At 39.1% G+C, this 18,562-nt stretch overlaps 1 protein-coding gene across 1 annotated transcript in view; it reads right to left on the bottom strand.

Moving 5' to 3' along the window:
- Nucleotides 1–18,562, bottom strand: part of CACNA1D (calcium voltage-gated channel subunit alpha1 D) — a 354,295-nt gene that overhangs the window by 56,577 nt on the left and 279,156 nt on the right. The window contains exons 32-34 of the mRNA XM_075006076.1: nt 3,576–3,704; nt 3,053–3,118; nt 1,963–2,054 (exon numbers count right to left, since the gene is read on the bottom strand). Of these exons, the coding sequence (XP_074862177.1) occupies nt 1,963–2,054; nt 3,053–3,118; nt 3,576–3,704 (287 nt within the window). The remainder of the gene's footprint in view (nt 1–1,962; nt 2,055–3,052; nt 3,119–3,575; nt 3,705–18,562) is intronic.

Below are 18,562 nucleotides of genomic sequence, written 5' to 3'. Positions count from 1 at the left end.
GAAGTCAAGTTTCTGAGCTGAAGAGGTCTCCAGGGTAAATAAGAGGCAACTGTACGACCACCACAGGTTGAACCTCTCTAGTCCTGAACTCTCTGGTCCAGCAATGTCTGTGGTCTGGCATGATTTTAATTAGCTGAATGTCCACTTATCCTGGCTGTGGTCGCCTTTTCTGCAGTTCCCATAAAATTTGTTTACAGCCACCAGTCCTGGCTCTCAGTGGTCTGTGCTATTATTTAGCTCTAATTTACCCCTAAATGTCTTCTAAGAACCCAATAAGCACAGGTAGTGTTAGTAATATTGCTAGACAGTATTGACCTCCCATGGTTCAGTGAATTCTCTGGTTCAGCACCAGTCAGGTCCTCAGGGTACTGGACTAGAGAGGTCCAGCCTTTAGTGGTACACAAAATTTCCCCTGTGGTCCTCCCATAAATAGTCCCTGAAGTGGAACACTTGGTTTTTGAGGGGAAATTGATAATTTTCTCTAAGTGACTTGGGTTCCAGAATGTTTAACAGCCTGGTGTGGTGGACACAAACTGGTCAGCCTAAAGCTGACCACTTACCTATAGAGTCTTGACTCCTCAAACTGTGCTTACTATCTTGAGTTGTCTCACTTAAGTCATGTGGGACATACTTATAGGTGGAGCCACTATGCTAAGCTAAATTTGTAGGAATGGACCCATCCTCTGTTTATTTTTGTTTCTAACACATCACTTCCTTCTCCACATATGTACTACTGTGACAAAGGAGTTTATTGTACTCTAGTGTTCAGGATTGGCATTAGAGAAGCACCTTGAATGAGGGAACAAAGGATAGGGCTCGAAGAAGCTGTCTCTTTCTGGCAGCACACCACATATAGTGTTCATTATACATACTCTTTTTTACAGATGATTAACATTTTCCAAAGCAGGAGGAGGCTAACACATATTTGTGTGTGCTAAGTGGGTAAAGATGTGTGCCTTCGACTATGCCTAAGACATAACATGTTTTTTTTTGTGAGTGCAATTTTTGCCTGAAAATGTGGCTTATTAATTGAAGGCCCACCAAAATGCCCATCTACTGGTAATTTGCTTCAAATATATTGTTTTCTTCTTGTGTTGTATTCTCCATTCAGTTACACCAACGGAATCCCAATCAATATTTAGCCGACTACACAGTGCATGAGACCATCCCACCTCCATCCCTTTCTGCATGATGTAGCACATCTTTAACCTCAAAAGCACATGGGGTAGGTAAAAGATGAAAATATATGTCACAACAGAGATCAAAGGTTGTTAATAACCCATAAAGATCAAGCGTTATAATATCAACAGTCAGCTTAGAGATAGAATATTCCTCAGTGCCCTCTAAGAAGGGACATCCTGGAGTATGAGAACCTCTGCTTTAGATATTTGTTTTGGGGTGGTCTATCATATTTGTGGGTTCTGAGAGAATTATTTTCTCACAAGACAGAACTGCTGAACTGCTTTGTGGTGTTTTTCATTTCCCATTTCATTTTTCAGGAAAAGTGGTTCTGGGTTTCACTGAGTTACGTGGCATGCCTTGTGGCTGATTATTTTCAGTGATGACTGTAAGTCAGCACAAATAAACTGGGGGCCCTTCACTCCATTTGAGGTTATGCCTTGGCCCTCAATTTTTTAACCAATTTGAATTAAAAGAGAAAGAAGGTTGCTCTTATTGTCTGATGCATTTTAGCATACAACATTGACCAGGAAACGTCACATGAGATAGTGTATCTAAATAACTGCCTCATAACATTCTTATCTAATAACTTGGACAGTCTTTATCTCCTGATCAAAGGACCTTCATTGTTCAAAGTTAATTGGGTAGCACCATAGAAATATCAGAACTTGGGTATATCCCATCTTTTGTTGACTTGTTTATGTGAGCCAAGTCCTTACCATGATATTGTAGCACAAAACTACAGTCCTACATGCATAATAGTGCAGATTAAAATTTACTTACCTGAACAGAAGCAAGACTGCTTGGGGAAAAGTCTGAAAGTTGTTGTTTCTGTTAATTTGATTATTGTCCCTCATAGCCACTTTACCAAATACCTGCAAGCAGAAGTTGGGATAAAATATTACGTTTTAGTCTATGCTACTTAATTTTGACTAAACGAATAGTGGCCATAATAATGTAGTTTGAATTAGCATCTCTCTGAATGAAAAAATGGTTTCACAAAAGTGACAACTGCTTCCTCTGATTTCTTCAGTTCTTCCCTGGTAATAATGCAAATCTGAAAGCATGCAGTAACTATTACATATTTACAGAGAAGTTCTTCAAAAATTCAGTTGAACCCTACTATTACACATTTTATGCATCCTCCTATGTTCTGGGTGAGATTATGTTATCTAGATTATTTACATTACACTAGCACCTTGTGGTCACAACTAAAATTCAGATACCATTTGTGCTTGGAATGGCATATACTAATAGGAAGACATATTTGCTGTCCTGAAAACTATGCAGCCTAAACAGACACGGAGCAGAGAACTGAGGTACAGAGAGTTTAAGCAATTTGTCCAAAGTCATATGGTCAGTCAGTGGGAGCACAGGGAATTAAAGACGGATCTTCTGTGTTCAAGTCCACTGCCTTGACCACACAAGTACCCTTCTTCCCCATTACAGTACTTCAGATACTATATGACATTGTATTATATATACAGGTGACATTACACAGTATTAGAGACCATTATCTGGCTTGCTGTAGGAAGATTAATGTCATTATGCTGCACATGCACATTGTCAGATGAAAAACCATGAGAAGAACATCACCATACGGTAAATGAAAGAGAAGGGGGAAATAGGAAAGGAAAAGCACTCCATGTAGGATGCTCCTTATCACAGCCCAATTGGTCTGGGGTCTTCCCTCTTTCCTCAGCTCTTATACCTTTGGGAAAGCAGTAATTCACATAGGTATCCTTCTAGCACACAGGTCTAGCCTAATGTCTTTATTAGCATGGCCAGAACCTCAACGTCATGGGAAAAAACAGTCCAGCAGTGGGACTAGGACAACATAGTGTTCTTCAGGAGGGAAATGAGTTATACTTACTTGCATTCCGATAACAGCATAGATGAAAAACAGCATAGCTATCAGAAGAGCAACATATGGCAGAGCCTAAAACAGCAGGAAAAGCCTTCCATTATTTTTTAATTTCAATCTGCAAAGTCATTTTTTGAATTTACAATTTAGCCCTTCTACTTCTCTCCCCAAGATTTTAATTTTTATACAGATTCTTAAAATGTAAGAAAGGAGCTCAAATCACTTAATACCTTTCCACATACAACAGGCATGCTACTAGAGTATTTTGCTACAGGTTGAAACTTTCAAATCTGGAACTCTCTTGTAATTTATTCCTAAACATCTTCAAAGAGCCCACTAAGCAGTGGAAGTGTTGGTATTGTGCTAGAAAATATCGGCTTCCCGTTGTCCAGCACATTCTTCTGTCCAGCATCAGTTGGGTCCCGAGGGTGCCAGTTGAGAGAGGTTCAACCTGTACCTGTACCCTAAGACACAGAAAACTAAATTTGATTTATTTACAATTAAAATGCAGATTTAACATTATCATACTCACCTGAAATGACTTAATAAAAGTCCACAATAAAGTTCTGATTCCTTCGCCCCTGCTGAGAAGCTTCACCAATCGCATCACCCGGAAGAGTCGGAAAAAAGTTATGGAGATTCTAGCACTGTCTTCAGAATTCTGAAGGATATCATGGAGAAGTGAAACCAAATAAAAAGGGGAACATGCAATACTTTCAGAAAAACAATGACTAGTGCAATGGTGAAAAAGGTAAGATTTGAAATGTACTTTAGGGTCTTTTCATCTTTATAAGCATGATATGAAAGGAAAAATTACATGCTAAGAACACAGGACCTGTAGAAATGCTTCACACCACCACATGCATTTCCAAGTTCCCTAGTTTGTTAATAGGATCATGTTGGGTTCATTTGTACTATAGTTCAATAGTACGTTGACAACAAATGCAGACCACTCCATACACCTTGCTAGTAGGACAATTATGAAAAATACAGAAAAATTGGTGGAAATATAGACATGGTAAAAAAGAAGAAACTCAAGTAGAGGTACAACCACTGGGGTCAGTTTACTAATCTTACCCCAGACTCATCAGTTGTGACTGTTTCAGTTGGCTTTGGCTTTAAAAAATTAAGAACATTATATATTAAAATCAAACAAAAGATACAAAAAATTAATTTAACTTCACCATAGATAAAAGGAAGGATGTTTTGCATTTCTAAATGTAAATTAACAATTTTTGTTGGTAAATTACATATTTCTTGGCTAAAACATGAGTACCCTTATTAGAAAATACTCCTTAACACTTCCTGTTACATTACTGGCTGATTAATACCAGATACTTCAAGCTTGCTAACACAAAGCTACAAGGTTAACAAAGAGAAAGCCATGCTAGTCCATATACTATCAAAACAAAAAAGCAGTCAAGTAGCACTTTAAAGACTAACAAAATAATTTATTAGGTGAGCTTTTGTGGGACAGACCCACTTCTTCAGACCATAGCCATACCTGAACAGACTCAATATTTAAGGCACAGAGAATCAAAAATAGTAATCAAGGTGGACAAATCAGAAAAAAAAATATCAAGCTGAGCAAATCAGAGAGTAGAGGGGCAGAAAGGGTGGTGGGGGAGTCAAGAATTAGATTAAGCCAAGTATGCAAACGACCCCCTATAATGACCCAGAAGTGGGTCTGTCCCATGAAAGCTCACCTAATAAATTATTTTGTTAGTCTTTAAAGTGCTACTTGACTGTTTCTTTTGTTCTGAAAGCTAAAAGGTGTCACTGTAAACTAATACTAAAGTAGGACCTACCCCTGCTTCCATGCAAGCCAGTGTGAACTTTGCTACTGAATTTCATAGGAGCAGGATGTTTCCATTATAGATATATAAATAAGTGAAACTGAAGACAATTTTTTGTGCTAAAGCAGCAGTTCAAAGTCCCTTTGCTTATGAACAATTTTTTTTAGGTTTAATTCATCCTGCAGGTTTGCCCTATCATGTTCTATTCACTAGGTATTGACAATAGTACATCAGGAGTTTCCTAAACTGAAGTGACTCACTGAATTATCACTGAAATATTCTTTGCTCAACATTCTCTGCAGTGCTTAACAGAAATAGATACTACTTTGCTGGAGAGATAAGCAAACCTCTTTCATGCCCTCACTGTAAAGAACATTTTTCTTTTACTTCTCTCCAGGCACGTTTTCAGTTTGATTGTTAAATAGGTCTGTTAGCACTTCAAGGTCTAAAAATTACCCATCATACCTCTAATAGAAATTTTACACATTTCTGACAATTGCGGATCTAATTCTAGGGCAGGCTTCCTCCACTCATAGGAGGAAGAAAGGGAGGAAGAAAACCACTCCAGGGTTCTCCTTGAAGAGTCTTTCTCAAATGGTTCCACGACAGTCAAGTCATGATGAGGACAGAGTAGGCAGAGACTGCTCTCCCTAGGAATGGGCATAGGCTTTCACTCAGAATCTACCGATAATACACATGCAGGTCATGGGCTTCCATGCTGAAAAAATTCAGGGATAAGGGACTGGTGACAGAGGAGGGCTTAGCCAACAGAGGCACATCCACACAGCCTCTGTACTGCCGGCACACTCTGCCCCTCTGCCAACAGTGAAATCTCAAGCAGCTATGCTCCATTTACAATTTCTTGTACTGTCATTAGCATATCGCTGTCGGCAGGAGCAATGTGCTAAAGGGCCATGTAGACATGGCCAGAGAAATTAAAAGAAAGAGCATAGAAGTAAGATCATTGTTGAATTACAAACTCACTGATTATACACACACATACACACACTTGCAAGATAATTCCCTTAAATATCAAAAAGAAAAAGAAAATATTTGTAACTGAAGTGCAATAAGGGTGTCACCTAACTCAGAAGTAATTTCATATACTTATCTACTTAAATCTATCACAGATCAGTAGTAACTTATAGGCTGCGTCTATACTGGCAAGTTCCTTTGAAAGGCTTTTCAAAAGGAGGTGGGACTCTTTGAAAGGATCCCGCGGAACGTTTACTCACAAAAAGTGTTCTTTAGAAAGTAAATTGAAAGAACACAGCACCTCTTTTGAAATCACTCTTCCTTTCCTGTTTCAGGAAGAAAACCTTCTTTTGAAAACTTCTTTCGAGAGAAAATAAGTGTAGATGCTCCATAGGGTCCTTCTTTTGAAAGAGAAATCCTGCTGGCACCTGATTTTTCTATTCCTGGCCTGTTCTTTCAAAAGAGCAGAGTCTGTGTGGATGCTCTCTTTCAAAAGAACGTATCACTCTTTTGATCCACCTTGTTGTGTGTGGATGAGCTATCATGAAAGAAGTTCTTTTGGAAGAGATCTTTTGAAAGATCTCTGTACTGTGCATGTAGCCATACAGACACAAAGATTGTCAAAACATTGGTCACTTGCTATTTTCTGCAGAAACAACAGTTCTTTTTCTGATCCTCTTAAAAATAATGGGCCATGGTGTAGGAAGATTTACACCAGTTGAAGATCTGGTCCAAAATTACAAAATCTTCCCTGTATGCAGTGCTGTTGTAGCTGTGTTGGTCCCAGCATACCACAGACACTAAACGGGTCAAGTAGTGTTTTCATTGTACTAAATTCTGCTGGTGAGACAGACAAGTTCTAAAAAATAACAGAAAAAATTGGGACTACTTTGTGGTTGCCAACCATGATAAGATCTCTTTACACATCTAAAGATTTGGAGATAAGATGCTGATTGTCAAAGAGACTGTCCAGGACAAGGGGGACCAGTCTATTGCACATCAGGCTTGAGCTCCGTCTTTTCTTTGTGTTAAGATTTAATAGGTACCTAATTCCTACCCCTCAGGAGCAAGAAAGAGATTAGATTACCAAATCTGTATATCAATAGTACTATTGCAGCTGTTCAAGAGAAGATAAATGTAAAATCCCTGTTTATTTTCTTATATAAAGGACATTTGTGTATGTGCACATTCTCCTGTGATAACTCCTCTCCTCTTCCACCTTCCTTAGTGAGTCTTAATCCTTTGTCTGTGACAGCCAATCTATGATTGTTGGAAAGGGTTATGATGTCATAGACAAGGGATTATGATCTATAGATACTGTTGAGAGCAGGCCAGGAATGAAAAAAGAAAATATCCTTTTTCAAATGCTATACAGTAGAATAATTAGCAGTATCGGGCTGAACATTAGAAACCAAAAATGGACCCTATTTCTGATGAAGTGTTATTTTTTCTGTAGAGGCCACAACATAAAACTTCTGTTTCTAATACAAATGAAAATTTTAATAACAGACTCTTTTTATATTTAATCTCTCTCTTGCCTCCCCTCCTCTTTCTCAGTCTCTTGGAGGCATTTATAGTGCAATGAATGATTGTAATTAACACAACTGAGTGATATATCAGAGTACACATATACACATTTAGAAGCAAAAAGTTCATTTAAAAGGGATTAATGTGGTTAAGGATAAAATACATCCACTGTAAACCTTTAAAAGCAAGGAATGTCAAGGTGTGGGACTTCCCTTAACTGTGCCCTAAACGTCCATATGGCACATTTCTACTGACAAATAAGGCTATGTCTAGACTTTGGTTGCTATTTTGGAATACAGATGTATTCCGAAATAACAACCCAGTGGCTAAACGCCGCACTTGAAATAGACCTCTTGTTGTGAGAGGGATAGCGGGAAGTTTGGGATGTTACCTTAAAATAACTTACGCAATGTGTGTCGCGGAAATAGTGTAAGTTATTTCAAGTTAGGGCTACAGTCTAGAAGGAGCCTAACAAAGCACGTCTTCACAAAGGAACTTCCTTCCACGTAACATAAAATTCAGAAGTAACTTTACACAGTGACCTGCTTAAGTCAACTACAGGTCAGTATTAACACATACAGAAACACAACTTGTCAAAATATTGGTGCACTTCTTATTTTCTGCAGAAATAACCATCTTTTTCTGAACACTTTAAAATTATACATACAACCATACAACACAAGAATCATCCTGGTATAAAATCTTAATTACAGTCTCTGCAACAGTACCAAATACTCAGTGTTTACATATGCCAACAGGATAAGTGGGTGGCATATTATATCTTTGTGTACAAATGTGAAGTTATAATTAAGATGTTGGGGATTTAGGGTTGGGCAGAGACCCCTCTTTGTGACCTTGCATGCTGCCAGAGGTGTGAGTTGGAAGAACTACTTCCTGTACGCATCCTGTTGAAATCTTCTGCATTAATTCCTCTGATGAAAAGGGTGTGTTACAGGCATCCAACCACCCTGGGTTCTGTTCATTCTGGTTGGGGGATGGGGTTGGATTTGAAATCTCCATTTGTATCAGATTACAGTGGCATGGTTTGAGATTTAATTTGTCACTCCATGTACCAATATGTGTCTAGGGCAAAAAGCTACAGAACACACACATTCATAATCTGACCCAAATTCTTCCTTCTGCCTTCCTTCATTGCCTCCATGCATTTAATTGAGTGGTCAGGTAGCCATAAAGGTCAGAGTTTGGTCTAACGTTGCTTTCTTTTCTTTCAGCCATGCTCCTACTACACCAAGGGCATGATTCAGCAAAACACATTAACATGTTAAGTTTTAAGCACGTGACAAAGTTCATGCTTATGAATGGTGTTTTATTAGCATATCACTATTTTTATGTTCTAGTGCATCCCAGGCCAAGTCAGCATCTTTTTATTTACCTTCAGAAACAAAGAAACAAAGAAACAAAAAACTGTAACTGAGAGCAGACCTTTTCCTTTGACTTCCTGATCCAAATATTCACAACCTGCTAACAATCTAAAGCTATCATTTTGTTGCTGCATACAAAGAATATATCTCTCAAGTACTTGAATTATTATCTCAGTAAAAACTTATTTAATCTTTCTCACTCTGCAGTGAAACTTTCTGACTTTGAAAATGCATATCTTTTCAGCTACACTATATGAAACCACAAATAATGCAAAACTGATTACATCATGCATTTGATGCAAACTATACTTCTGTGATGAAAATGTAATCTCTATATATGTGATGTGAGAGAGTGAACATGAAAGATAACGTGAATCAAAGGCTTCCTGTTATAGAAGTATACACAAAGAGCACTACATTATACCAGGTGCTGATGCAGTGATTTAGTAATATGATGCAGCAGCAAACAGGTGAGATACAAATATACGGTGACAACAACATAGGGTACAAAACCATCCAAGTTGCCAAAATATCTTTAAACACATGAAGGGCACAATAATGATTTTAAGCACATAAAGGCAGTGGTTCAAATTTGGACATAGATAGTAATAAGGATGGCTATGGTGATCCTAATGCAAAACCAAATCCAATGTTTGCAGATATATTATTCAGGAAACATTTGGAAAGAAATATTTATCTAGGTAAATCTAATATTGGCATGGGAAATAATTATTTACTTCGAAAACACGCATATTTAATCCTATAATATTTACATGTATTGACTAGATTACTAAATGTCTATCTTTTATGTAGTTATACTAATTAAACTCCTGATCTTGGAGAGCAGTCCATCCTTGGGGAACCTTATGTTCACATGGTTAGAGTTACCTTACAATATAGTATGAATCATTCTGATAAAGCAACTCAGTTGTCATAACACTTCCATGAAGGGAACTCAGAAGATAATTAATATTTTAGGATAGTGGGTGTATTAATTATTCCAATGTGCTTTGATGTCCTTAGATGAAAAGCTCTGTATAACAGCATAGGTTTTTGAACTATCCTTAGACATGAAAAGAGAAATTTGCAAACAAGACTTAAGGCGAACCTTCAAAATATGCACAAACAGTAACTGCATTCACAAAACCGATATACACATGAAAAAATCTGTGAACACAAATGAATACATGCACATGCCTTGTTGAGCAAAAGACCCACTGGGGCCAGATACTGCCACTGTTAGTTATATTGGCTATGTCTATACTTGTCCCCTTCTTCAAAGGGGGCATGATAATCAGGGTGATGGGAGATTACTAATGAAGTGCTGTGATGGATATGCAGCACTTCATGAGGCAAATTCTCTCCCACAGCATGCCAGCACTTTGAAGTTTGACACTTCGAAGTTGCCGCAGGAGAAAATTTGCCTAATGAAGTGCTGCATATGCATCACAGCACTTCATTAGTAATTGCCATCACCCTGATTATCATGACCCCTTCGAAGAAGGGGGCAAGTGTAGACATAGCCGCTAGGTAGTACTGTACTTCACAGACATTCTTATTTAGTTCAGTTGGACTACTCCAATGAGTAAGTGCTCCCCCAGTTGTCAGCAAAAGATTCTCAATCTAGCCTCACAGTCTGTATGAAAACATGTTTGTTTTAGTACAGTTACCCTTGCATCTGCATATTAAAAACAACAAAAGAAAAAATAATGGCCTGCTTCTGATCTCACACTGGTGTAACCGAAGAGTAACTCTGGTAAAGTCAAAGGATGAAGTTCTGACCCTATTGAAGTTAATGGAAGTTTTGTTACCAGTGTAAAATCAGTGCAAGTGTATTAGAACCCAGATGAGGACCTAAATATTCCTTCATTTTGCTTGATTTGCAACCATAATTTTAGATTGAAAATTACTTGTAAGTCAATATCATACTATTGACAGCCCTGGGATGCTAACATGGTATTTCTTTATACCCATAGAACATACAGGCCAAATGCTGTTTCTGCTGAAGGATCTTCCTGGCTTGTCATAGAATCACAGAATCATAGAACACTAGGACCGGAAAGGGCCTCGAGAGGCCATCGAGTCCAGTCCCCTGCCCCGACGGCAGGACCGACCACTATCTACACCATCCCTGATAGACATCTATCTAATCTGTTCTTAAATATCTCCAGCGAGGGAGATTCCACAACCTCCCTTGGCAACTTATTCCAGTACTTGACCACCCTGACAGTTAGGAACTTTTTCCTAATGTCCAACCTAAACTTCTCTTGCTGCAGCTTGTCCATTGCCTCTTGTTCTCTCCTCAGAGGCCAAGAAGAACAAGTTTTCTCCTCCTCCTTATGACATCCTTTAAGACATCTGAAAACCGCTATCATGTCCCCCCTCAATCTTCTCTTTTCCAAGCTAAACAAGCCCAATTCTTTCAGCCTTTCTTCCTAAGTCATGTTCTCTAGACCTTTTATCATTCCAGTTGCTCTTCTCTGGACCTTCTCTAATTTCTCCACATCTTTCTTGAATTGGGGTGCCCAGAACTGGACACAATATTCCAGCTGAGGCCTAACCAGCGCAGAGTAGAGCGGAAGAATGATTTCTCGTGTCTTGTTCACAACACACCTGCTAATGCACCTGCTAATGCATCCCAGAATCATGTTTGCTGTTTTTGCAACAGCATCACACTGTTGACTCATATTTAACTTGTGATCTACTAGAACCCCTAGATCCCCTTCTGCTGTACTCCTTCCTAGACAGTCTTTTCCCATTTTGTATGTGTGAAACAGATTATTCCTTCCTAAGTGCAGCACCTTACATTTATCTTTATTAAACTTCATCCTGTTTACTTCAGACCATTTCTCCAATTTATCTAGATCATTCTAAATTATGACCCTATCCTCCAATGTAGTTGCAACCCCTCCCAGCTTGGTATCATCTGCAAACTTAATAAGTGTACTTTCTATGCCAATATCCAAATCATTAATGAAGATATTGAACAGAACTGGTCCCAAAACAGACCCCTGCGGAACCCCACTTGTTATGCTTTTCCAGCAGGATTGAGCACCATTAACAACTACTCTCTGGGTACGATTAGCCAGCCAGTTATGCACCCACCTTATTGCAGCCCCATTTAAGTTGGACTTGCCTAGTTTGTCAATAAGAATATTATGCGAGAACATATCAAATGCTTTACTAAAGTCTAGGTATACCACATCTACTGCTTCTCCCTTATCTATGAGTCTCGTTATCGTGTCAACAAAGGCTATCAGGTTGGTTTGACATGATTTGTTTTTTACAAAACCATGCTGGATGTTCCCTATCACTTTACTACCTTCCAAGTGCTTGCAGATGACGTCCTTAACTACCTGCTCCATTACCTTTCCTGGCACAGAAGTTAAGCTGACTGGCCTGTAATTTCCTGGGTTGTTCTTGTTCCCCTTTTTGTAGATGGGCACTATATTTGCCCTCTTCCAGTCTTCTGGAATCTCTCCTGTTGCCCATGACTTTCCAAAAATGAGAGCTAACGGCTCAGCTACCTCTTCTATCAGCTCCTTGAGGATTCTAGGATGCATTTCATCAGGCCCTGGTGACTTGCAGACATCTAATTTTTCCAAATGGTTTTTAACTTGTTCTTTTTTTATTTCAAAAACTAACTCTACCCCTTTTCCACCAGCATTCACTATGTCAGGCATTCCTTCAGACTTCTCTGTGAAGACCAGAACAAAGAAGTCATTAAGCATCTCTGCCATTTCCAAGTTCCCCATTACTGTTTCTCCCTCCACACTGAGCAATGGCCCTACCCTGTCCTTGGTCTTCCTCTTGTTTCTAATATATTTGTAAAAGGCCTTCTTGTTACCCTTTATGCCTGTAGCTAGTTGGAGCTCATTTTGTGCCTTAGCCTTTCTAATTTTACTCCTGCATTCCTGTGTTATTTGCCTATGTTCATTCTTTGTAATTTGTCCTAGTTTCCATTTTTTATAGGATTCCTTTTTTAGTTTGAGATCATGCAGGATCTCCTTGTTAAGCCAAGGCGGTCTTTGCCCATATTTACTATCTTTCCTACATAGGGGAATAGCTTGTTTTTGGGCCCTTAATAATGTCTCTTTGAAAAACTGCCAACTCTCCTCAGTTGTTTTTCCCCTCAGTTTTTCCTCCCATGGGATCTTACCTACCAGCTCTCTGAGTTTACCAAAATCTGCCTTCCTGAAATCCATCATCTCTATTTTGCTGTTTTCCCTCCTACCAGTCCTTAGAATTGTGAATTCTATGATTTCATGATCACTTTCACCCAAGCAGCCTCCCACATTCAAATTCTCGACCAAGTCCTCCTTATTTGTTAAAATCAAATCCAGAACAGTTTCTCCCCTGGTGGCTTTTTCAACTTTTGGGAATAAAAAATTGTCTCCAATGCAGTCTAAGAACTTATTGGATAGTCTGTGCCCCGCTGTATTAGTGTCCCAGCATATATCTGGATAGTTAAAGTCCCCCATCACCACCAAATCCTGGGCTCTGGATGATTTTGTTAGTTGTTTAAAAAAAGCATCATCCACCTCTTCCACCTGGTTAGGTGTCCTGCTGCTCTGGCCCTGTTTGATGTCTGCAATGGTAGATTAGAAAATGTTGCAAGTCTCATCTATATAGATTTATTAATTTATATATTCTAAAACCAGCAGGACTAATGTGATCATATAGTCTGACCTCCTATACAATATAAGCCAAAGGACTGCCCCCAAAATAATTTCAGATGGAACTATTCTGGCGGAGTTCTATGGCCTATGTTATATAGGAGGTCAGTCTAGAGTATCACAATGGTTCCAACTGACCTTACTATCTACGAATCCATAAATAAACATAAGAAGGACTTGCAATATGTTAGAAGAGATGAGTCGAATTAGAATGGTTTTACTGGGGAAGCAAAAGTCAAGATTACTGGTACTATCACCCTAGGCACCATTTCAGCAAAGCACTTAAGATGTACTTAACTTTAAGCATGGGAATAGTCCCACTGGAACTAAATAAAATACTTTAAATCAGGAATGTGAACCTTCCTATATTTTTTGACATTTTAGCAGCTCAAGAATAATCAAATGTTAATGGTCAAAAAGTAAATACCACATGGATGCAAAGCTCTTGTAGATAATTTACCAGTGCACAACACAATGAGAACATGCTTCTGTGCCACCCACTGACGGTCATCTAAACTGTTTCTCAATATACAAATGCAAAAGGTAAAATAACCTTCCTTCAACCACAATTCCAAATGTGTCCTGTAATTTCATTTCACAAATATTTATCTTTGATTGTCTTGTGGTTAAGTTACATATGCTCAAATCCCAGGATGCAGCAATCACAGCTAGTGACTCACATTCACTGTTCTATGAATTTTAAAATATATTTTTAATTTAGAAGGAAAAATTTAGATGACCAAGCAAGATCTTGCGTGACAATGGAAACTCCGTGAAAAAAATGTGAACAAAGAAATAAAAAGTATTAAATGGCCTTTAATAGTGTTTTTATTACTTAAATTGCTGCACCTTACATATTTTATTAAAATATACTTGCCTCTAAAAATTTCTAAAAATAAAATGAACATAGAAACCAATTAGGTGGCAGAAAAGAAACACTGGCAGACAGTAGGGATATTAAATGTCTGATTAACTAAAAGAAAACAACAAGTGCAAAGTGTGTACTAGAAAAAAATACATATTGCTCTGAGGTTATCTATATCACAAATGCCTCAAGGAACCCATCTGGTTCCTGGTTATAGGTTTGAATCCGTAGAGTGCTAAGCACTCTTGTGAGGTTACAGGCACCCTGAACTCACCCTGACTTGAATGGGAGTCAAGGGCTTTCAATATCTGATATTACTACAAAGCAAAGTCCTCTCCCTTGTCTACTTTGAAAGAGATGTTACAGGATCACTACAGTTAACTTTAGGGCATCACACACATATTATTATAAAACTCTGAAACAAACATAGCTTATAAAATAACAAAATAAACGGATGACATGCATTTTACTGGATTCCATACTACTATCAGCCTTATATTTAAGTGAAAAGTCAAATCCACTCACTTTAACAAGCTGAGTCACATACACATCTTACACTGATGTAAATCTGAAGAACCTCTATAATACCTTTGGAGTTACAGTAAACTCTTTCACATCCGGCAGTCCCGGGACTGGGAGGTTGCCGGATATTCAAATATTCTGGGTAATAGAGAGGTATAACTAGCGATGCATTAAGAAAAAACAAGATTAGATATTAAGAAACGAACAAATATTGAACTTGCTGTATTTATGTGTATTTCCTTTCACTATACTGTACTTATGGAAAACTTAACTAAATTTACTTGTTAAAATGCCAGTTATTTGAAAGTTCTGGATGATAGAATGCCAGATATGAAAGAGTTCATTGTACTCTAGATTACATTAATCTAAAATCAGCATGTAGACCAGTTTTTTCCATAGAATGAGGCAATTGCTATGTGGAAATACACAGAAATGTTCAGTTGTGGGTCTGACCACCCCATGTGATTTGTAAGAGTTTTAAGGCCTTGTTGACACAAGATTTCATCCACTAGTACAGCTGCACCAGCTCAAACCATTTCTGTAGCTATAGTTTACAGCTGAAGAGCAGTTTGAACTTGCGCAACTTGCACTGTTTACACTATCCCAATGTAAATAGTATCTACATGTGGTATTTATGCCAGAGCAGCTACAATGGTGTCTGAAATCTCAAAGACAGAGCCTTAATAACATCCTTGCAGTCCTACAGATATTCCAATATCATCCAACTTTCTATCGCTGTTAGGGAAAACAAAGTAGTATAACATGTTTGAGGATGTCATTGAAAAATGTTAATAAAGGGGCTTTGAAAATAGAAATGTCTAATATCAACAGTTTTAATCAGTTGTGTGAAACTAACAAAGTAGAAATTCTAACTAGAATCACAATCTTTAGCCATATAAAAGCTTGACATTTTTATAGAGTCTGCAGTATCTAATACTTCTTGTTGGAAATGGGAAATCAAACCTAGAAATATATAACTACAACATACTCACACTTTCACAAACATATTAAACACACTGAAAGTGACAGAGAGGAAAAACAGACATTATTTACTACATGTAAAAAGAGTCTGTTTTATAGTAGTAGAAGACACCAACAATGAGTCCCTTCTATAGTGAGAAGACATGAAAGGCTAAGAAATGAAAGTACTAACCCTTTAAATCTGAACACAAAATACAGTGCATGCCCTGGACTAGAGATCACCAGCTTTATCGCCAGTAAATTTTCAAATCAAGTAAATGATTTAGTACAAAGCCATAGAGTTCATCATGAAAACTTAGCAGTAACCACATGTACTTACAAGTGATGCTGTCAAATAAACCACTGTTGACAATGTTAAGCAAAGCCAACCTATATCGTGTGCTATTTTCACTATCCCTTCATAGGAAAACACATTTTGCAGCTTTTTGGGAAAACAGTCTTAGCTAGCCACATTTCTGTGTGTCCCAAAAGTTAAACTCATTCATGCAAAACAACATTTGTATGTGTAAGCTAGGTAATAAATAACTGAATTTGGATGTTTAAGTTTGGGGTACCTAAAAACTTGGGCATACAAAAATGGTCTCAGGCAATTCTGGCTACTCAAATGTAAGGGGCTGCTTTTGAAAATCTAGCCAATGACATGCTTTGAGAATTGGCTGTAAAAATGACATAATAGCTGCGTCTACACGTGCACGCTACTTCGAAGTAGCGGCAGTAACTTCGAAATAGCGCCCGTCGCGGCTACACGTGTTGGGCGCTATTTCGAAGTTGAAATCGACGTTAGGCGGCGAGACGTCGAAGTCGCTAACCCCATGAGGGGATGGGAATAGCGCCCTACTTCGACGTTCAACATCGAAGTAGGGACGTGTAGACGATCCGCGTCCCGCAACATCGAAATAGAGGGGTCCTCCATGGCGGCCATCAGCTGGGGGGTTGAGAGATACTCTCTCTCCAGCCCTTGCGGGGCTCTGTGGTCACCGTGTGCAGCAGCCCTTAGCCCAGGGCTTCTGGCTGCTGCTGCTGCAGCTGGGGGTCCGTGCTGCATATACAGGGTCTGCAACTAGTTGTTGGCTCTGTGTATCTTGCACTGTTTAATGAAAGTGTGTCTGGGAGGGGCCCTTTAAGGGAGCGACTTGCTGTTGAGTCCGCCCCGTGACCCTGTCTGCAGCTGTGCCTGGCTCCCTTATTTCGATGTGTGCTACTTTGGCGTGTAGACGTTCCCTCACAGCGCCTATTTCGATGTTGGGTTGAGCAACGTCGAAGTTGAACATCGACGTTGCCGGCCCTGGAGGACGTGTAGACGTTATTCATCGAAATAGGCTATTTCGATGTCGCTACTTCGAAATTAGCTATTTCGATGTAGCGTGCACGTGTAGACGTAGCCAATGGGAGCTTCAAGTTCATTGTCACATGAATTTCAGTCCAAATTTACTCAGTCCACTAGTAAAAGATTTATTCCCCTTAACTGCAAACTGTGCAAACTCAGGATGAAACCCGAAAGCCAAACTCTATTTTTCCTGGGTTCTATGTCATCATCTTTGTTCCATACTCCTTTGTGTAGTACAGTAGCCAGGGTATGAGCTGCTTGTATACTATACATAATTCAAAATATTCTATACTTGTTAAAACCAACTAAAAATGGAATATTATTATACATTGCCTTGCAATTATTTTGATCATATTTATTCTGTCATTTGTTAATTTTCAAACATTTCTCATCCACATAGGAGTTTCAAGTTCTTAGGGGAAAGTAGCAAGTGCATACTGTGTGCTGGTTTAGGCATTTAACAAACATATTATACTCTGATAAAGGAGCATATTTGTTTTCCATATCAGATTTCAATACATGTATTACATTGCTTACCAAACAGACTAGAACCAAGGAAGCCAAAAGCTCTGCATATTATTGTCTCTCAACTACACCTTCTCTGACTAAGGCCCACCTTCATCACTCTTCTCCCCTCCCTTCTTCATGTCATTTGAGGCACTAGGAAGAAGACACTATGCTCCCCTATATGATTTGACCAACTGCTAAACATGGGTGCAAGAGATCTGTGTATGTAGGGAAAGCTCCCTGTGTCCTCCCTTTGCTTGCACATCATCTCAAAGCTGGATAGAAGCTGGGCCATAGTTTGTTAGTTTGCATTTATTCCTTCTCAGAGTTTATCTTGCTCGGTGTAATGCCACTAGGCTACGTCTACACGTGCCCCAAACTTCGAAATGGCCATGCAAATGGCCATTTCGAAGTTTACTAATGAAGCGCTGAAATGCATATTCAGCGCTTCATTAGCATGCGGGCGGCAGCGGCGCTTCGAAATTGACGCGCCTTGCCGCCGCGCAGCGCGTCCAGACGGGGCTCCTTTTCGAAAGGGCCCCGCCTACTTCGAAGTCCCCTTATTCCCATGAGCTCATGGGAATAAGGGGACTTCGAAGTAGGTGGCGTCCTTTCGAAAAGGAGCCCTGTCTGGACGCGCCGCGCGGCGGCAAGGCGCATCAATTTTGAAGCGCCGCTGCCGCCCGCATGCTAATGAAGCGCTGAATATGCATTTCAGCGCTTCATTAGTAAACTTCAAAATGGCCATTTGCATGGCCATTTCGAAGTTTGGGGCACGTGTAGACACGGCCTAAGTGTGATACAAATAAACCAGAAAGCATCTGCTTTCTGTTTTTGCTACTCTGCATGATCTTGGAAAGAGCTCTCTCTTGCCCAAACTGTCTAATTCCAGAATGTTTGGCAAGAGACTGTGGCTTAATTTTTTGGCCTATCTAAGATGTGTTTATGGAGTTCACAATTT

The sequence above is a fragment of the Carettochelys insculpta genome, chromosome 11, assembly GCF_033958435.1.
Source record: "Carettochelys insculpta isolate YL-2023 chromosome 11, ASM3395843v1, whole genome shotgun sequence".
In the NCBI taxonomy this organism is placed as follows: domain Eukaryota; kingdom Metazoa; phylum Chordata; order Testudines; family Carettochelyidae; genus Carettochelys; species Carettochelys insculpta.
This window is presented reverse-complemented; position numbering and strand designations above follow the sequence as displayed.